At 38.7% G+C, this 21,754-nt stretch overlaps 1 protein-coding gene across 8 annotated transcripts in view; it reads left to right on the plus strand.

The window, feature by feature from the left end:
* Positions 1-21,754, plus strand: part of RPS6KC1 (ribosomal protein S6 kinase C1) — a 159,764-nt gene that overhangs the window by 84,195 nt on the left and 53,815 nt on the right. For 6 of the 8 annotated variants that reach the window (XM_058669177.1, XM_058669173.1, XM_058669171.1 and 3 more), the window contains exons 7-8: positions 8,593-8,708; positions 17,501-17,593. In XM_058669177.1, coding sequence (XP_058525160.1) covers positions 8,593-8,708; positions 17,501-17,593 — 209 coding nt within the window. The remainder of the gene's footprint in view (positions 1-8,592; positions 8,709-17,500; positions 17,594-21,754) is intronic. The other 2 variants (XM_058669174.1, XM_036495349.2) reach the window with 1 other exon arrangement.

A 21,754-nucleotide genomic window follows, 5' to 3' on the forward strand; every position in this document is an offset into this window, starting at 1 on the left:
TAGATGGCTCAGTAAACATTGGGTATCTAAAGAAGAGGGCAGGGACAGCAGTAAGGGAATGCAGAACTTATTCACTCTTATAACTTACTTAAAGTTAATTGCTATGCAGCACTTTTTTCTTTTTTCCTCTAAAATTGGCTGTAAATATGATATACTCTGGGGATGTTGCTGGACACATTCTTTTATACCGGAAATTTAAGTGTGAAGATAGGTATTTTCTTTTAAAGCAGTCTGCAGAAATATGTAATAGCTACCATTCTAACTCTGATGCAAGTTTAACTTTAAGGTAGGGAATGAAGTAGAGAAGTAAGTAAACCTTACAAGATTAAGGATAAACTACTTGTGGGCCCAGCATGGTAGCCCAGTGGCTTAAGTCCTCACCTTACATGCACCAAGATCCCATATGGGCGCCAGATCTATTTCTGGTGGCCCTGCCTCCCATCCAGCTCCCTGCTTGTGGCCTGGGAAAGCAGTTGAGTACGACACAAACCCTTGGGACCCTGCATCAGCGTGGAAGACCTGGAAGAGGTTCTGGGTTCCTGTCTTTAAATTGGCACAGCTCTGGTTGTTGCAGTCATTTGGGGAGTGAATCAATGGATGGAAGATCATCCTCTCTATCTCCTCCTCTCTGTATATCTGACTTTCCAATAAAAATAAAAATCAATCTTAAATAAAAAGAATAAACTGCTTGTAATCAGTAATTCTCCTGATCATGTTATATCACTTGAAGAAAAATATGTGAAAACAATATCATGACATTAAGAAAACAATTGTTGGCTTAGATTGTTCTATATGTTTGCTACTTAATGTCTGTTACAGCCAATGAAAGAATGAGCAAAAGAGCTTTTTGAGGTTTAGAATACTTTCAATATTCACCAATATAACAGATAAAAATATTTATATGAAGTTTCATTTCCCAATTTTCCTTTATTTTTTTTCCTTCTCGTAAGGCAAAATCTTAATCCCTGGGTTTTTATTCTTTAATCTCTTTTTCTTCAGTATCTACAATTAGTTGTTTTAATCTTCCTGTTTTAATCTTTTAGAATTCATTTGACTTTAGAATATAAAGGAAACATAGGTAAATATTATTATTTGAAGAATTTATTATTACTAAGAGACTTGCTTGGAAATGTTGTTATGCAGTTAAAAAAATTTTTTTTAAAGATTTATTCATTTTATTACAGCCAGATATACACAGAGGAGGAGAGACAGAGAGGAAGATCTTCCGTCCGATGATTCACTCCCCAAGTGAGCCACAACGGGCCGGTGCGCGCCAATCTGAAGCCGGGAACCAGGAACCTCTTCCGGGTCTCCCACGCGGGTGCAGGGTCCCAATGCATTGGGGCCGTCCTCGACTGCTTTCCCAGGCCCCAAGCAGGGAGCTGGATGGGAAGTGGAGCTGCCGGGATTAGAACCGGCACCCATATGGGATCCTGGGGCTTTCAAGGCGAGGACTTTAGCCGCTAGGCCATGCCGCCGGGCCCCAGTTAAAAATTTTTAAGCATATTTATTTGAAAGACAGAATATTGGGGGGGGGGTGGCAGAAAGGAGAGATTGATCTACTGATCACTAGTTCACTCCTCTAATGGCTGTAACAAGCATGTCTGGGCCAGCCTAAAGTCAGGAGCTAAGGACTCCATCCATGTCTACACGTGGGTGGAAGGGACCCAAGTAATTGAACCATTTTCAACTATTTTCCCAGGCATATTAGCAGAATGCCAGATTGGAAGTGAAATAGGTAGGAATTGAAGCAGCACTCCCTATATCTGATGCTGCTGTTGCAAACAACCTGTTTTACCCCCCATATCATAGTATCAGTTTCCAGTTTAAAATTTTTTGTAATATAAGTTTGTTTTACTTGAGAGGCGGAGTGGCTCTTAAAGAGACACCTTCCATTTACTGGTTCACCGTTAAATGGCCACAGCAGCCAGGGCAGGGTCAGGCCAAAGTCGAAACCCTGGAACTCAATGTGGGTCTCCCGCATAAGTGGCAAGGTGTTCATTAGCAGAAAGCTGGATTGGAAGCAGAATTTAAAACAGGGACTTAACCAAGGTACTGTGACATGGGAAATGACTTCACCGTGGCTCCAGCATCTGGCCCACAGTTATGTTGGAGGGAGTAAGTGAATTAATGTTTTACAATTACGGAACATGGGAAGATAAATTAGGGGACCAAAAGAAATGATGGTTTCTAAGAAAATGTTGTCTCTAGGCATATGTTTGTTGTCATGAACTAGTTTCTGTCCAGTTTTACTGATAGAAGAAACATTCACTACTAAATAACTTCGAAGGCAGTCGAAATTGAGGAAATGCCTGGGCTTGCACAGATGGTCTTATGACTTTTGATTTTACTATTTTTTAGTACTTCTTTGGACTTAAAACAGTCATGTAAAAGCTAGCTTTGACGTAACATTAATAGAGGCTAGTAAAATACAGAGGGGAGGCAGATTCCATGACTGACCAGTTCACGTTAGGTGTGGAAAGGCAGATGGCATCGAGTTGTGGTACACATGTAGAATTGTAAATAACTGCACCTCTCAAGGTTGCCTTTTGTTGTGGGAGCACTTAGTGGAAGGCAGAAATGGTAGGCTGTATCTGAAAAGAACAAAACACCATTAAATATAATAAGCCAGCACTTAAAAAAAAAAACTCTAACTACCAAGGACATCTCAAACAGGAGTATTCTATATGTGACTAAAGTTGTAAAGAAAAAAAAAAGGAAAAAGAAAAGCAACAACAAACAAAAACTCATTACAGCTGGGTTTGCTGAAATTTGATGGATTTGGTTCTTTCTAATGTGATGAATCTGAATGGTTCAAGCATGCCTGATGAAGTACAGTAGTGGCATTGGTCTGTTGCAGAATGTTGGGTAGAGAAATAAAGAAAAAGTGTATTTTTAAGAAAATGTATATTAAGAAAGACATTGTGGGGTTTATGTCCTGTGCATGTGCTAAAAATCTAGTATTCAGAATCATGACTATCTCTTCAAATTTCTTATGAAACACAGGTAATTAACTTTCTGTCAGGAAGTCTGAATTGTCCCATTCTTCCTCTACATGCTTTTGTTGTTGTTGAACAAGTGGTGAAGGCATTAGGTATAGGCTCCATCAGGACTAAAGGGTGAAATAGTAGATTCGGAAGAACTGCTTTTCATTCTATGGTGTGAAATGGATTCTTGTTAGTTCCAAGAGTACAAATGTCTTTTTTTTCCCCCCTTTTCCCATGAGTGAATGAGAAAAGGCCTTTCCTCCTACAAACATCAATGTTTGATTACCAAAAATACTTGAGACCAATTTTTCTCAGATAGGCCTATTTTACATAGTGTGAAACAGACCTTTCTGTAGCTCTGCTTTCTTACACCAGATTATTGTCTCCCTATTTCTCTCTCCTTTCTTCTGATGTCTACTCTCTGGTGTCTACCTTTATCAACTTTATCAAAATTTGCTGTTGTTTTTTTCCCCCCATCTTTGTTCCCATGTTCACCTATGCTGGTCCTGTTCTCTGTATTTTTCTTATTCTACTCAGAAACAGTAGAAGAGTTAAAGTTCCAGTTAGCTTTGTAGCATGGCAAGCACTCTAAGACATGACTTAGGTTTTGGCTGTTATGTTGACTGTATAACTGAGACAGATATTTTGCATCCTTGAGCTTTAATTTTATGTTATAAAAAAAGAAGAGGTGGGGCCCGGCATGAAAACCTAGCAGCTAAAGTCCTCACCTTGCATGTACCAGGTTCACCCCTTCTTTTTTTTTTTATTTATTTTATTTTTATTGGAAAGTCAGATATACAGAGAGGAGGCAAGACAGAGAGGAAGATCCTCCGTCCGCTGATCCACTCCTCAAGTGGCTGTAAAGGCCAGAGCTGAGCCAATCTGAAGCCAGGAGCCAGCAGCCAGCAGCCAGCAGCCAGGAGTTTCTTCTGGGTCTCCCAAGTGGGTACAGAATCCCAAGGTCTTGGGCTGTCCTTGGCTGCATTCCTAGGCAACAAGCAGGGAGCTGGATGGGAAATGGGGTGGCTGGGACAGGAACCAGTGCCCATACGGGATCCGTGCACAAGCAAGGTGAGGACTTTAGCCACTAGGCTACTGTGCCAGGCCTCAATTGTTTCATTTTTATTTCATGCCTTAAAGAATGATTACAATGATAATTTATAAAAAGATTATAATAATTCTACTTCAAAGAAAATGTTCTCAGCAAGCCATTACTCATTCAGACCTGCAGTCACCAGGCTAGATCAGGAACTCCATGGTTGGTAGCACATGCAGTTACATAGTGATAGGTGGTTTGCTTATATCCAAAATCAGTTTTGACTAAACTTAAGCTAATATTACTTAAAAAATCAAGAATACAAAATTAAGAAGAAAGCTTATAAATGAAAGGGATTTATTAAGGCATGTGTCATGGATTCTTACTAAATCTTACAATCATACAGTTACTACCATCAGCTTCCCTAGTATTGATCCAATTGTTTTCTGATAGTATTTTTGCTATTTTGTTAAAGGGCAGTGGGAAGGATCAGTGTGGTACAGTCTTTCTATGGACAGAGGGCCTTTGCAAGAAACTTCTTTTAAGTGCCATTATAAGGTAGAAGTTTCAAACCATTTTCTCCTAGGGACTCACAACACTTATCTCCCTATTAGAAAGTGCCCCATGTATTTTCTGCTTTACATGGTGGGAAGCCCAATGACTGTGTCATTCCATGTATTGTAGCAGTTCCAGGCTGCCCAGTAAATAAACCTTGTACCTCCATAGTTGCCATTTGTGTCTAAGATATTATCAAGCCGTTTCTTAAGAAGAACATTACGCATCTTAGGGTGTGTTCCAGGACAAAGGTGGGCACAAAATAAGATTTTTGGGAACAATGTGGGCTCAATTGTACTATTATATGCTTTTACCTGTGTTTGATTGTCTTAAGTTGCTAAAGACCCTTTTACCATAACATGGTTGATAAAATCAGTTTCAGGTATTATACCAGTTACAGAAACCATTCCACACATGTAGACAAACAATAACACCCTCAAGAAAATTCCAAGAAATATCAAAGAGGTGATTGTGTCCATACAGTGGGATGAGGCAGCAATCAGGTGATTAGAGAGACTTTCTGCAGGGCCTTGCTACCAGGGGAGCCATACTCCTTACAGCTTTATGCTGTTTGCCTCAACTGCGAGGCTCCCAGCATAGGCCTTCTATAAAATTGCCTTAGTGAAAGAAAGTGAGAAATGCAAGGTAATTAGTTCAGGGTCTGTGTTACCACCAACCACCTGGGGGTTTCTCCTAGTCTAGTCAGTTAGTCCCTACTATTGCGTGGATCACATTCTATGTAGTCATCCTCTCCTGATTAGAAGTTGACAAGAAGATAAAGAAATGCATGTTGTCATGATCTACCCAAGACATCTTTTATGATACACTAGAACTTTTTGTTACAAAGCTATTAAATAAGAGGAGCAGATAATTCTCTTTTTAGTACCAAAGCCCAGATGAATTCTTGCTGCATCTGAAGGGTTAGCAGAAAAGTACAGAAACTTACTTAATGTATTATTTTATCTTCAGGTAGAATGTGAACTATGCACCCAGTTTGAAAAGGATACAAGTGGCTGGCCATGTTATTAAAGAAACAATAGGTACTTGACCTACTGTGGGAATTGAGGTTGAATTCTAGATACCAGCTTCCTTTGAATGTTAGTCATTATTGGGTGTTTCAGCACCCTCTTTTTTTCCTCCCACCCTCTGTGTCTGTGTATATAAAAATGAATAACAAGCAGCAAGAAACCAAAGAGATTAGAATGAATGGATCATGTAAGAATCGGAGTCTATTTAATGTTGATTTATCAGTTTATTGAACCAGTTAGGATTGTTCTGAACATCTTAGACTCTTCTTTCTGGCACTCACACATTTAAACATGCCCCCACAGCAGGAGTTTGCAAGATACGTTTTTCATTCTAGGCAGCTGCTGGTCATCAGCTCTTGTTGTGACCTCATTTCAGTGTACTGATGAGAGGACAATCATAGTACCCATATATAGGGTTGCATTTCTAACAAGCTTCCAGTCTTCCCATCACTTGGTTGTAGTTTCCATGGAAGCGGAACCGCCATCAGCAGCAGGAGTCCCTATCAACTGCTGCCTTCTGGTTCTTGTTTCTCTTGTTACTATGGTGATTACCTAGCAAGCAGGAGAAAAGACACACATACACATGCATGTTTACAAAACAGGGATTTGGTGACAAAGATTACAAGTCTTACTCTAACAAAGTGTGCCATATTCATGGCATTTTTGGTTCTCATATTGTTTTGTGAAGGAGGTTGAATTTGTTTTGAACAAAGCAAACTTTGAATTTTTTTTTTTTTTTTTTACTGCTTAAACCCCAAATTAAAAAACTGAAATGACACAGTTTCTAGTTAGGATTGAACTGAAGGTGAATAAAAAATTTAAAGGGAGGTTCACATCAGGGCTTGAAAGACATAATCTGAAATGAGAAGAGCCAATGATAAAGGAATAAAGGAATCCCAAAACAGTAAACCCGAAACCAAGGGACTCACCATTGTAGAAAGAGTGAGTAGTTCTTGTATTTGTAACACTTTCTGTCATCTAAGGTATGTTACAGTTATGTAGGTGTACTCTAATATATCTAAGTTATGCCCGTTTTCTAGCTGGCGAAGATAACCTCTAAAAACAGGTTGAGAGAGTAAGTAGACTTGAAGAACTTTTAAGACTTCAAGAACATACATAGAACTCTGACATTTTAATTGATATTATTTGAGGAGTTGGGCAGTAAAAATTGGTGCTTGTCTAATAATTAAAAGGTAAGAGAGATTCTGTTCCCCTACCAAGGCAGGTGATAACTATGAATTCCTAGTGAAGCCGAGAAGGGGGAAGTTAGCGTAGAAACTGTGAAAGGTCTTTGCTGCAGTTTTCCTTGCAGGCCTATATGCATCCTGTAGTCTGTGTGCATCGGAACCCTTGTTTGGACTGCCTTCGACAGAGAGGAGCAGGAATGTAAGTTCACTTGACATCAGGGACCCCGGTAACACTAGATATGCATGTGTAGGTGTGTGCCTTTGCGCCTGTGTTCCTGCTTAAGCCCACACTGTTGACTACATGACAGAGAAGATCCAGACTGTGTTGTGCTGTCCCTGCTTCTCCGGCCCTGGGCCAGGATGCTCGGGTGCTGTGATTGGCTCAGGACCTAATGGGAGGCTCCTTGTTAGTAACTAGTTCTTGGCGATCAGGGAGACCAAGATCCGAACAGCAGCATTCATTTGGACTAAATGGTTAGCTGCAAGAAAGCACTGGAAGAGGATAAAGGAACCTTTTTCTAGAAGCAGGAGACCAAGCTGTTGCAGGCGGAAGCATGAGAAGGAAGAAATTTCCTGTGAATAGTCTTTTGAGAAAAGTACTGCTTTACCAAATGTGGCTTTACTTGGTTCAACAAACCAGGAAACATTGTTTAGTACGATTCGGTATTGAGAGAAAAAACAAAGTTGAAAAATTATGTAATTTAATGCTTCTTATATGATTGGTTCTTTGTCATTATTATGTATGCTCATCTCCATTAATTGCTGTAATCTTTAGAGGGATTTCTTTGCATCTCAGCGAATGGGAAAGCAGTTCAGAGAGCTGGGATGACCTATTCCATGTCATGTGACTAGTGAGAGGCCGAGTTGGAACTCACAAAATTAGCCATCATTTCTGGAATGCCAGCCAGGATATTCTTCACTGCATACTTCTTTCTGATTAACTTCATTCAGGAAAGGCATAGACTCAATGGTAACAATAGCACAGTGTAGTACTTTCATAAAAGTGAATATCAGAACATATCACTGTGTAGTATTGATGAAAGAAATCTTAGTGGTTCATTTAGAATATTGCTTTTCAGATTTTTGTGACTCTTACTGTGGAATATTTTCTTGAGATGAGATGCCGTGTCTCTGTAAAGTTGATAAAAAAGAATAAAACTGTCCCATTCTGGAGAAGAGAGAGCCCAGTATTTCATTTTGAAGCCTGGAGAGCCTTTTGAGTCTACTTGGAGTCTATTTTATTTAGGGAGATTGAGATCCAGGGAGGGAAAAGAGCTTGTTCATTGCCATATAACTTTAAATGATAGGGATTTGAGTCATTTTTTGTTTTCAGTGTTGAGATTGTTGCTAATATAGAAAAACATTGACAAATGCAAAAATCATTGAGAGTGAATTCAGAGTTACACTGCATTCTTCAGTTTGGAGGCAGCACTCTTACTGAACATGTATTACAATTGGTCCTGCGGAGCTGGGCATCTGGCACTGTCTGGATTCGGGATAGAGCTTTATGCGCTACAATTCTTATGTATTTGACTCCTCCTAAAAGAAAATATGTCAAATTCTCAACATAGAGAGCATCACAGTTTGGATAAATACAATTCATGGAGTAGTTTTCACACCTTATTCATATGAATAACTTTGATGTCTGGTACAATTTTGAGTATCTCCTCTTCTTAGTCAGAAGTTAAAAAACAAAAACAAAAACAGAAAACGATGAGTTGAGCGACAGGATGATAATCTTCAGGTTGGATGAAAGGTTACTTTTTCACAACTCGTGTCCTTTGGTTTTCTGCTTCCAGGTGAGTCAAGCCCCACGCGCCGGGAAGCCGTGAAGAGAAGAACAGCGGAGTATCTCATGCGCGCAGAAAGCGTCTCCAGCCTCTCCCGGAAGCCTCAGCTGGATGAGCTCTCTCAGGTGTGTCTCCTGTTCGGTTTTCCGTTTCTGCCGCTGCTTTTTGCTGCCTTGTTTCTTAGCTTCATTTCCAGTTAGAATGTTTGAGGACTTAGGCCTTGGGAGTTGCATCAGTAATTTTATTAAAAGTTATTGCAAAGAAAAGCGTAAGAGCAAACCAGTGAAAGTGAATTAAAATGACATTTACTTTCACCTATTCTTGGCTCCTAGCTCCTCACGATGCTCTCAGTCTCCCCACATGTAATGATACGTGCTGTGCTACCTGACCATCTTGTCACTTCTTAAATTAGGAATTTTCTATACGATTCCTATTCTGTCATTGATTTATGCTAACAGTTATCACTTATAAAAGATTTCTCTGCTCTAGGTCTGTTGAAATCATAAAGACGTACTCCTAGCAGGAACATTCAGGTTGCTTGGAACTACCCCTAGACATGGCTAAAAGTCAGACAAATGCTTATAACCTTAGAAACATCATGGTTGTTACTGTTTGAATGACATATTTATCTAAATTCTGGCAAATTTCTAGAAGAAGCCATTATGTTTTATTTTTAGCTTGGTTTTTCTGTTGTAATTTATGAATTGTAGCTTCTGATAACAGGAAAAAAAGTAGTTTATCTTCATCTGAGAGTGTCTTTTCTTACTGGCTTGTTAATATCCTAATCAGTTACTTGATACTGTGGAAGACTGAGAGATATACTTGTGCTTCTTAGCTTCTGTTTCTATGGCTGAATAATGACAGTAATAGTAATTCCTGGCTGGATAGTTATTAGTATTAAATAAAGTTTAAAAAAATCTTCCTATGAAGGGGAAATGCATATATCAAAAACCTGCTTAGGGTATGGCGTGGTAGCCTAGTGGCTAAAGTCCTCACCTTGCATGCGCTGAGATCCCATATGGCCACCGGTTCTTGTCCTGGTGACTCTGCTTCCCATCCAGCAACCTGCTTGTGGCCTGGGAAAGCAGTTGAGGATGGCCCAAAGCCTTGGGACCCTGCAGCTGCACGTGGGAGACCCGGAAGAGGCTCCTGGCTTCAGATTGGCTTAGCTTCGGCTGTTTAATCTGCTTAGGGAGTGAATCAAAAGATGGAAGATCTTCCTCTCTGTCTCTCCTCCTCTCTGTATATCTGAATGTCCAATAAAATAAAATAGATCCTTAAAAAAAATAAACTGCTTAGTGAAAACACCTGGTGCAAAAACCAGACTGGGTGGATTAGTTCGAGTCTGACCTGTTACCTCCCTTTATATATTACTTCATATGCTTTTGCCCCATGTGTCTTTAATGTATTTATACTTTTTTGAAAATTCTTAGTCACAGTCTTTTAGTTTGGAAAGGTAGTTTTTAAGCTTGATTCATGGGACCAGTCAAACTTTTTGTTGCCAGTTTTTCTGAGCAAAATTTTAAAATTTTGTGTACTTTTAGAAATCCTGTAGTTGGTATAGTAGAAGTTGCCACTGGGAACACCTGCATCCCATATCAGAGTACCTGGTTCAAATTCTGGCTGCTCTGCCTCCAGCTCACCTTCCTGCCAGTGCTTGCCCAGAGGGGGAGCAAGTGGTTACTTATGTACTTGCGTCCCTGCCACCCATGTGGGAGACCTGTGTTGAGTTCTGGGCTCCTTCCTGCCTTTGACCTGGCCCACCTTTGGTTGTTGTGGGCATTTGGGGATTGAACCAGGGAATGATGGGTCTTTATTTCTCTGTCTTTGTCTGCTTTTCAAATAAAATGAAAATGAATAGAACTTTGTAGTTAGAAATACTGTACTTATTAATGTAAGATATGTATTCAGAGAATTTATTTATTTTGTCGCGGCACAGAGATAGTGTCATCCACTGGTTCATTCTAAATTCCGTCATGGTCCCAGGCTGAGCTGGGCAGAGTTAGGGAACATGGCTGGCATGGACCTAACTATTTAAACCATCACCTGTTGCCTCCCTGGGTCTGCCTTTGGTATGAAGCTGCAGTCAGAAGCCAGGGCTTAGAACGAACCCAGGACACTCTGACCCAGGACATGATTATTTTAACTATTAGGCCAAGTCCCTTTTCAGACTTTGAATTATTGAGATCCTTCTGTTCTATATCCTCTTTGCTAATCATTTCCTTTATTATTGTTGTTTTAATTATAAGGCTATATTCTTCAACTTCACTATTCAATTTTTTAGAAAAAGATTTATTTCTTTATTATAGGGCAGAATCAAAGAGAAAGAGAATGCGAGGGAGTGATTAATTGATTGATCTCCCATCCACTGGTTTATTTCCCGAATGACCACAACTGACAGTGCTAGGCCAGGCTGAAGCCAGAAGGCTGGAACTGCACTTTGGTCTCCCACATGGGTGTTGGGACCCGATCTGCTGCTGCTTTCCTAGGCTCATTAGCAGGGCGTTAATGGTAGATTGATAGTGGGTCAAATGGGAGTCAAGCAGACCACTTCTATGGGAGGCTGATGTCACAGATTGTAGCTTAACTCACTGTACCACAATACTTGCCCAGTTGTATGTCTACCTAAATATTGGTTTCAAATCAATTCCTGTCTTCCATGGGGTTGGTCACCCTCCCTGTGTGCAGTCCTGTTGAGTGTTAAGTGACGTGAACCTCTGTGAATTTAGTGTCCTAAACTCTGCTTGTTCCTGTGTATTTAGTGTTTCAGAATCACGAGTGTTCTGCTCATTCTGTTAATGTTCATTTGAAATGTTCTGCCTATTCTTGCTCATTCCCATCCCTCTATTTCTGCATCTGTGTTATCATATGCCACGGGCAAATAAATGAAGCCTCCTGTGTAGTTTTTTTTTCTAAGAATAAAATCATGAAGTATATCAGCGGAGTCTGTCTTTAAGCATAGCTTCTAATGAAAATAAGGCTAAAGAAAGCTAATATAGGGTAGCTGATTACATTAGGTTATGGATTAATTCATTAAGCATCTGCTAAGACTTTTTATGTAGCATCAAACTAGGTATACCTTGGGGTCAACAAAGTGACTATCGCTGTGCTTACAGACCCTTTGCTTAATTAAACACCAATATGTATGAAACAAGTTAGTGAGACTGATGAGGACCAGGTTGGATAATGGGAAGTTATATCAGAAAAGTTGAAAGGGGGTTTCTACTAGTTCCAATTTGATCTGTAGGGTTCTTTTCTTAGGCAGAAAACCCAAGATGAGATGTTTTGTTTTATGGCAAGCATTTTTTTTTCCATTTTCGTTTGTATATATTATTCTTTTAAGCCACATTCTTATTTGTTACAAGTATGCTTGATTTTTTTCTTTCATTTTCTTTTGGTGATGGTTTTAAGTTTATTTTGGTTTCATAAAAGGGACATGGCACTTTTTAGAAAAATACAGTTTTTTGACACATAATTCATAAACTATCCAATTCTTTAGCAGCTCACAATAAAACTTTTTTGGTGTATTCTTCATAATTAATATTAGAATATATTCATTACCTAAAAAAGAAATCCTGAACACCCATTGGCAGTTCCTCATCATTTCCTCCAAGCCTTAGAAAACAACTTTTCTACTACCTATGTCTACCAATTTACTTACATTTTAATTTCTTTTTGTAACTTACTTATATAAAGTAAAAACTTTCACAGTACAGATTTTGTATGGCTTTCCTGCCTGTTTTCCCCACCCACCCTTCTCTTTTCTTCTTCTTTTTTTTTTTCCTAATTTTTACAATAGTATACTTTCATTTCATTTTGGAATTACGGGCTTACCACTCTTAAGGATTTCAACACATAGCAAATAGGAGAAAAATAAAAAGCAAAAAAAAAAAAAAAACAAAAACAAAGCCCTACTATTTCTCAAGAGTGTAGACAAAAGGCTGTAAATAGTCATCAAATCCCAAGGTGTCAATCTTGCTCATATAGATTGCATTTTTTTTTTTGTATTCTTTGTATTAGTTACCACAGATCAGGGAACATATGACATATGTCATTTTGGAACTGGCATAATTTACTATGCACAGTGGTTTCCATTAACATCCATTTTGTTGCCAAAGACAGCATTTCATTCTTTTTATGGCTGAGCAGTAATCCATGGTGTTTGTCGATGTGTATGCGGGGGCCCAAGAACTGCTGTCTCTGCTGTCCTCTGCTGTCCTCTGCTGTCACCCCAGGAACGTTAGTAGGGAGTTTTGGTCGTAAGTGGAGCAGCCAGAACTTGAATTAGCTCCTCCATGGGATGCTGATGCTGCCGGCAGGAGTTATGCCGTGTTGCCAGCCCCGTCACATTTTCCTTATCCAGTCAACTGTTGGTGGACTTCTGGGCTGAGCCCATATCTTAGCTGTGAACTGCACAATGATAAACATGGGTGTACAAATAACTCCCTTGTATGCTGAGTTCATTTTGTAAGGGTAAATTCCCAGACATGTTATGGCTGGATCATATGGTAGATCTTGTTTCAGATCTTTGAGGAATCGCCAAACTGTCTTCACAAGTTTAATCCCTCTTTAGCCACTTTGGAATCCTCTGGTTAATTTCCTGAACTATAATTTAAATAGTGGTATGTGGATCCAGAGGTATGTGGATATCTTGGTGAATTTTTTATTTCTTTTCTTTTCTTTTCTTCTGGGTATTTAAGGTTTGTAAAAGCCAGCCATAAGTGAGTTGCTTTATTTTTCTCTTTTTCCAGTTTGAATGTTGCCAACTTATTAGACTTTTCCAATCCCATTGAACTGTCTTTGGGTCTGCCTTTCAGCCATTGCAGTGAGAGGTCTGGTCTGAATGATTATTGAGGTATACTCTGCTCAAATTCTGTGCTGAGTGGATAATATTTCTTTCTTGAATCAGTGTGTTAACATTTCTTTCAAGCCTGACTGATGAGAGAATGAAAGTTTTTTTTGTTTAAAAATTATTACTTTTTTATTTCCTTTTGTTATACTCTAAGTCAGCGAATTCTCCAAATTTTCTATGGTGGCTTAAATTTTTGCTTTACTGATTCTTACATGGTAAATGTAAAATTTCTAAATTTCCCAATTATTTATGTTAATATATATTTGCTTTTAAAAAATATGTATTTGACAGTCAAACTTACAGAGAGAGGGAGAAACAGAGTGAGATGGAGAGAGACAGAGAGAGAGAGAGATCTTTCATCAGCTGGTTCACTCCCTAGGTGGCCATAGTGGCCAGGCTAGGCCAGGCCAGGCTGAAGCCAGGAGCCAGGAGCTTTCTTTTCATGTCTCACATGGGTAGTAGGGTCCTAAACATGCAGGCCATCTTCCCCTGCTTTTCCCAGGCCCTTACCAGGGAACTGGATCGGAAATGTGGAACAGCTGGAACTCGAACCAGTACCCATATGGGATGACAGCACTGCATGTGGCAACTCTGTGTGCCGCATTACAATATTGGGCCCTCTCTGAGATTATTTGAGGAGTAGCTAGTCTTACTTCAAATGTGTTGGTGAGCCAGGCACATCAGCCTTACCTGAGCTTTTAGGAGACCCCAAAGCAGACTTACTTAATCTTCACTTTAATGAAGTCCTCAAATGATGTGCAGGCATGTGCATTCAAGTTCTTCATCAGCAGGTTGTAAGAACAGAGGTAATGATTACTGAGAACCAATAGTAATAGCAAGAGACAATGTTTGTGGAGAACCTAAACAGAAATTATAGAGGAATTGTGCAAAACAGAAACAAAGTCAAGCTTCACCCAGCCTTTTAGAGAATATGAAGCAGGAGTAGTAAAGAGATTTCACTAGCATACTCACTCCATCCCACCGACTGTCGTGGTAAAGAATGCCCGGATTCAAAGGAGTTGTGGAATGCTGTGGAAGCAGCAACAGTGCTGTGGATTGGATCGGCTGAGTGACATCCACCAGAACACCTCAAAAAGTTCATGAAAAAATGGAAATACAAGATGTTTATTTTGGTGCCAGGATCCCCCTCCTTTGAAATACATGTGTAGTTTTTACATCATATGCATGTCCATGAATTTGTTCAAGACCCCTCATACTTGCTATCTCTGTCTTGGAAAACTGTCAGGCCATCACGTGTTCTTACCTTCTCAACCCTGACATATAGGTAAATACAACCACTTGCTTCTCTAGGATATTTTGCTCTAGTAGCTAATAAATGTACGTGGAAATCTTAACTGTATTGTCTAGAAGTTTATTCTCTCCTGTGTCAGTAGAATTTTCCCTAGCAATGTTGTATTGTTTTATAAGAGTTAGTACCCTTTTAACTATTATCTGTTTTTTCATCTTAGATTTTTAGTTGGCTGATTCTGTTTTCTCATCTGAAGAGAAAACTGTTTAGCCTGTAATGTTTCTTTTTACCATTTAAAAAACAAACAGATCTGTAGAATTCTACCCAATTTAAATGTTTCATATAAGAAGTGAAATTTTTTTTTTACTAATGGTATATTTCACGATGTTTCTATGTCCAATTCTCTGAACCCAAACTTCATTGGTGGTTGAATTAGAGACACTTAGAGACACTTATCAATCACTTAGTCTTTGTTTTTTTTTCCCATTGTAATTTCCCCATTTTTGTTTTTGCAAGAGTAGCTTTAACTAAGCATTTTCATTAGGCTATTCTTCATACCAAACCCTGTCGTCTAGACTCTGGAGAATATAGTCTAGATTTGTCTTCTGGGTTAAGGCCTGTAAAACCCAGCTGTGGGTGAATTGTTTCATTTTCCTCTTCTCCAATTTGAATGTTGCTAACTCATTGGACCTCTCCAATCTACATAGAATATTATTCTCCTAACCTTGTTTCCACTTAGTCCCACTTCTTTCTGAGACCATAATTTGTCATGCACTAATGGGTTATTTCTGTTGTCCTGACTTTTTGGGAGAATTTATTTAGTTGTTAGACTTTTTTGTGTGTTTGTCTTATCTCCTTGGATGGGTTGTGAATGTCTTGCAGCTGGGGGGTGTGCATGTCTGTGACGCTTTACTTCTTTTTAGTTACTGTATATGATAACATCATCCTCCAGGATCTAGATGACAAAATCTGGTATGAGAAATAACCCAATGAAAAGAGTGACTTAGTTTTAATTATTGCAGAGTTGTGTCCTAGCCTGCAGCTGGTAACTAAGGTAAGGAGGTGAGCTCTAGGATCTTCCACTCTTTTTCTCTCTGACGGCCTGCAGACGTTTTTACCATTCTGAGTCACCCTTTATTTATCTGTAAAGCAGGGCTTTTAGTAATAACTTCTTTTAGCAATCATATAGAGGAGGGTGAGGTACCAATACAACATGGATTAAAATGGAGGCAATTATTTTTGTGTATATCTGCTTACATGTGTAACATGAAAGTACCTCATTGAATGATCTTATAGCCTTAGAAGTTCCTCTTAGATTTTAAGCTGTTAGGGAGGTGAAGATGTAAGTCATGGAGTGAGATATTCAGTAGTAGTTTATGAAGCCTGTCCAAGAGGCATACATTTAGTTGGTTTTGAAGGTTATTATCCGATCTACTTTCTACTCTCAACAACTTTCTCAAATTGTACAAAAAGTCTTTTTTTTTTAAACACTGCCATTCTTGAATACTGTAATTAGGATTGATGTGCTAAGCTAAAAAATACCACCACCACCACCACCACAAAGCAAACATCCAAAACATTGAAAACAAATCAGAATTGCTGCCTTTAGAAAATTTCACAGGTGGTAGTTTTCCAAGTTACAAATGACATGTAACTTTTTTCAGCTAAGTTTCCTCTTTCCTCCTCATTTCTTCTCTCCCTCATTCCTTGAGTAGCATGCTAGCACTGTGATATAAAGAAGAATAAGGCACATTGTTTGTTCTTAAGAACCTTTTTGTCTTGGTGATACTGAACTGCACAGGGTATTGGTAATTCTCTCATCATGACGTTTGATGAATCAGGGTGTTTCTTTTTGTACTTATGAAGTCAGCGTGTTTCTTCTGTGTTCTCATGGACTTCTGATCATGATAGCGTGTGCTCTGCTGATGCCAGGAGTCTTCAGGTCTCCTCTCATTCCGTGCAGCATGGTTGTGTTAATGTAAGGATTTATAGAGCAGACCTTTCTGATTCTAAATGTCAGATGGATGTATCCTTTGAGTTTTTCTAATCTAAATGCTTATTTTACTGGCAGGGAAAAACTAAAGTCTATAGATACAAGTTGGAATTAGTTTCCAATTTTTTATTGTCCTGAAATAGCTCTTTCTAGATCCACTGATTTTTTTTTTATTTTTTGTTTTGGGCTAACAGTTTGTTTTCTATATTACAGATGTTTACGTACTTGAAAAAAAATTCATGTATATCATCTCTTAACCTCAATAATTATTGATTATATGATGGAGTTTTTAGTATTTTGCCTTAACTGATAATTTTGCTTCTTGAACTTTAATCTGTGGGTTCCTGTTAAGACACATAACAACATTTATAAAGTAATGTTAAAGGATCATAGTTTCATGATGAGAAAGAATGACCTGTTATTCTCCCCCTGCTGTTGTCACTAGTTTTTAGTAACTTCCTTCTAAACTACTCTCGTAAACTAAGGCTGTGATTGATTGTTGTTTCAAGGAACATGTTTGTTGCAAAAGCTTTGTTACAGGTATATAGTCCTGAATTAAATTATTGCTATAGAAACTATGCCAGTTCATTAATTTTTCTTTTTAAAATTTTGTTTTCAGTGCTACAAGTTATTTACTTGCAACTTTTTCCTTACTTTTTCTTTTTGATTTTTTTTCATTGCAAACAGAAACTTTCTCCTTTTATCTTTCCATTCTCTGATTTATGATAAATTTAGTTTCCTTTGGCCTGGCATTTGCTTCAGCAGGCAGTCTTCCTTCAAGTACCACCCTGATTGATGTATAATCTTTGATATCTTCCATTAGCCTCCAGGATCACTAAGTTCAAGGCCCCCTTGGAGCCTAAGGAGCCCTGCCGAGGAGCTGAAGGCCTTCAGAGTCCTTGGGGTGATTGACAAGGTAATTCTTCAGTGTCTCTTCAAGAGTTTAGTCATAAATCGCCTGCATGCTGACATTCTGTCTTTGAAGCTTTGGATCTTAAGGATATGAAACAAAAGGAGAAAATGACTCAGATGCATCTGCACTTTAAAATAACAAAAGTAGAGCAGCAAAAGCTTTCATCTAAGCAATTCCTGTAAGGTCATGCAAAATATATTTGAGCGAAAGAAGTGGGTACATACTTGTGGGCATTCAGTCAAGTAAAGGGTTTGGTTTTAGAGAAGTGTTGAGCAGGGTGAAGATGCACCTGTTACACAGGTCAGGTCGAAGCCGTGAGTTAGTAGTTGTTCAGCATTCATTGGTGTAATTTATGGTAAAGAGAAAGTGTCCTTTCTTTGAAACTCCTTTATTGAGTACCTACTATGTGTCAGATTGACTTTTCCTTCTCATAGATCTGTTTTTTATCTTTGTGGGAAAGTGATGTTAGAACAGGTTAAGTAACTTCCCCAGAAGGCATACAGCTAACTTAGGGATCCAGACCTTGGTCTTTGTGATTTCAACAGCTGGGATTTTTCCAATGAAGCAACTGCAGTCCCTCCAGAATTTGTGATACAAATACTGAGCTAACAAATCTCTGCCACTTATTGCATGCAAATTTGATGACTTGTCAGGAATAAGAAACAACGGTATTGGGCTTGTTAATAGTTTACAAGTGTAATTTAAAAATCTTAGACAATAAGCCTGTGTTTTTATTTTTGGGAAGGTCAAGGTAAATTGGAGGTGGGATGGGTGAGAGATACTGATTGGAAGGTTGATTCTGTTCCCTTGTTCCCCAAATCTCTGTAGTGGTCAAAGGCTGAGGGCCCAGCGTGAACTCAGTCCAGGTCTCCCTTGAGGGTGGCAGGACATCGAGTACGTAACGATTCAGGAGCAGAGCAGGTGTTGGACCTAGGCTCCCCCGTGGGGTGTGGATAGCCCAACTGGTGTCTCGGCTGCTAGACCAGATGCCTGCCCCTAACTCAAGTACTGCCTCAACTGCCACGTAAGCAGTCAATGCAGAATCAAAGGTTTATTTGATCTTAAGGTATAAATTAACTGACACACTTCTCACCATTAGCCATCTTGTTTTGAAAGCACCTGTTTGTTTATAGTATAATAGCTTTTGTTCCAAATTGTGCATGTGATTTTATGTCCCTTTCCATCTCTGTCTTCTCTCCTCTCTCTGCTCTCAACATTCTAAGATAGCCTCTTAACTGTGTTTTCTCTTCTAGTTTGGAGATCATTCTGTTGGAGGGTAGATAGAAGCAAAACAGTAATTGACAAGTTCCTAGGTTCTTAGATTTCCATGTAGATGAGCGTGTTTTCAGGATGTGCAGTTTCCACCCAGGATCTTGCGTTTATTTCCTTGGATGAATTGTGAGTGGTGTACTGTAGCATGAGTAAGTTACCTTGAAATCCTGGGTGACAGCTTGGCGTTTTAACAGGTTTGTGTAAGCAAGCCTTCACTTTGTTAACCCAGGGAGTGTGTTGTATGTTCAGTGGGTTTCATTTAATTATTTAGAGATAAGAGAATACCTATTTTTGGAATTACTAAGCCTCATAAATCTCTATTTTTGAAAGATTTATTTATTTTTATTAGAAAGGCAGATTTACAGAAAGGAGAGACAGAGAGATCTTCTGTCTGCTGGTTTATTCGCCATATGGCCATAGTGGTTGGAGCTGAGCCTATCTGCAACCAGGAGCCAGGATCTTTTTTACATAGATGGTCTTTCACATAGGTCCATGGTCCCAAGAACCTGGGCCATCCTCTACTGCTTTCACAGAATACAAGCAGGGAGCAGGATGGGAAGTGGATTAGCTGGAACATGAGCCAGCACCCATATAGGATGCTGGCACTTTGTAGGTAGAGGATTAGCCAGTTGAGCCATAGAGCCTGCATTTACAAAAAAAGTCTTTTAAAATTTGTAGTACAATTTCTACTTTAAAAAATGCATGTCAGTAGATTTTTAAAAATTTGAGTTGCTTTTTAAAAGTAAGCTTCCCTCTAGTATAAGGAGGAATATCTGAAATTTTGGCTTTAGGAATTTAAAGTTTAGAAGAGAAATGTATAAAATCAGAGGGTGAAAAAATACACAAAATATGTTAATCTTCTTACAGAGCGCATTGTCTTGGATTCTGTCTTGCTTTTTTATTCTTGATGATCTGTTTTGTATGTAATCTATTAGTTTAGGAAAATAGAGATCTGAGTTGAACTGTTAGGAATGAGGTTTTGTAGACTTTGATTTAGAAAGTGGATAGAGATTTGCTCACTGTTATCTAGATTGTACGCTACATAGGAAACAGACTCTGTCTTTCATGTTCACTAGTGTAAACTTAGCTCCTAGAGTCATGCCTGGCATGTAGTGGGCACTCAGTAAATATTTGTTGAATAAATGATTTGAAATTTGAGTAATTTTAAATGTATCATATTTAGAGCGACACCTACTGGTGCAACTTGAGACTGCTACCTAGTACCATTTTCAGTATACACAATTCTGTGAGATACAAGACTCCGAAGTGTGTGCATCCATGGGGACAGTAATTTCATAACTGTACATCTGTCTAGTATTTAAAATGAAGTCAGTGTATTTCTGTTCTTTAATTGGAGTTACACATTCTTTCATTAATATGGTGAAACAACAAGGAATTTAAGCCTCAGAGTTCTTGGAATACCTGTAAATTGGTATGCATTCAGATGTGAGAATGATCAGGCTACTGAAGGCCCTCAGAATCCTAGGAGAGAAAGAGTATCTAAAAAACATTGGAACATTTAACTTGATAAATGCATCTTTGATCTTCAGGTATTTGAGTGCTATCCTAGATATAAGAACTATATACATTTTTCCTACCAAATCCTGTTATGTCAGAAAAACAGGTCCAAGCTAACATCATGGTTTCTCTGAAAGAAAGGTAGTAAGGGATAAAACTTGATTTTTAAAATCCCCACGAGATACACATGGAACCAAGTTAGTGCAATTCCAGAGGAACAAATGGTGTTTGGCCGGTCCATGATTAGAAGTATCTTTTAAGGGTTACTATGTTGGCCAAAGACAGACTTAGATTAGGCCTTATGGAAGTCACAGGTTGTGGTTGAGAACCTGCATTTTCCTATTAACATATTGGTTAATCAATACCATGTCAATTAATGCCACAATGTTGTAAATGGTTGGAAATACTATGTTGGGGCTTTTAATTGATTGGGATGATACTCTGCCAGCTCTACCTTCAGACCAGAGATGGTCTCACCAAGAAACCATTGAACTTACCAGGACAATAAGATGCTGGACTTTATGCTTGGTAAATACCTCCAATGAAAGAATGTCAACTGAATTTGAACTATGGAAATGCAACAAGGTGGAGCAATCAGTTGTGGGGGGAGGGTGTGGGGAGGGGCGGGGGAATCCCAGTGCATAAAAAATGTATCACATAATGCAATGTAATTAATTTAAAAAAATGAAATGCAATAAAATATGTTTTTTTAAAAAAAGATTAGGCCTTATGAGTGTCTTGTCATTAGTAATATTCACGTAAAGGCTGTGGAGTCCGGTTGTCTTCCCTTAGTTGTCAGTAAAAGCCAATTTGGGAAGTTGTGCAATAGTTTCATTTGGGAATAATAAACTGTTACCGTCCTCTGTCAGAGTAATTCATGTCTGAGAGGAATTGTTAAAATGAAAGATTTAAATAAGATGTTTAGTCTAACACTGTAGGGTCCAAAATGTCCAGGTGTACCAAAAATCACTAGCATGCAAGAATCAGTAAGATCTCAACTTGAATAAGAAAAGATAGTCAGTAGATCAGAAGTCTGAAATGTTCTGGATATTAGAATTCATTACCCAATGTTTTAATATCATAAAAATGATGCTTCGTTGAGCATTTATGAACACACATGGAACAAATGGAAAAAGAAATAGAAAAGAAATAGGAGATACACAGAAAAGCCAAATGAAAACTTTAAAACTGAGAAATGTAATAGAAGCAAATAAACAAAGCTCAATGGACTCAATAGCAGAATGAATGGGACAGAGGAAAGAGTAGGTGACCTTGAAGATAGTACGACAGAAACTGTCTGATTTGCATTAAGGGAAAAGAAACTGGAGAGAAAAAATGAGCAACAGTGGCTGAGGATCCTGTGAAATTAAATCA

This window comes from Ochotona princeps, chromosome 10, assembly GCF_030435755.1.
Source record: "Ochotona princeps isolate mOchPri1 chromosome 10, mOchPri1.hap1, whole genome shotgun sequence".
In the NCBI taxonomy this organism is placed as follows: Eukaryota; Metazoa; Chordata; class Mammalia; order Lagomorpha; family Ochotonidae; genus Ochotona; species Ochotona princeps.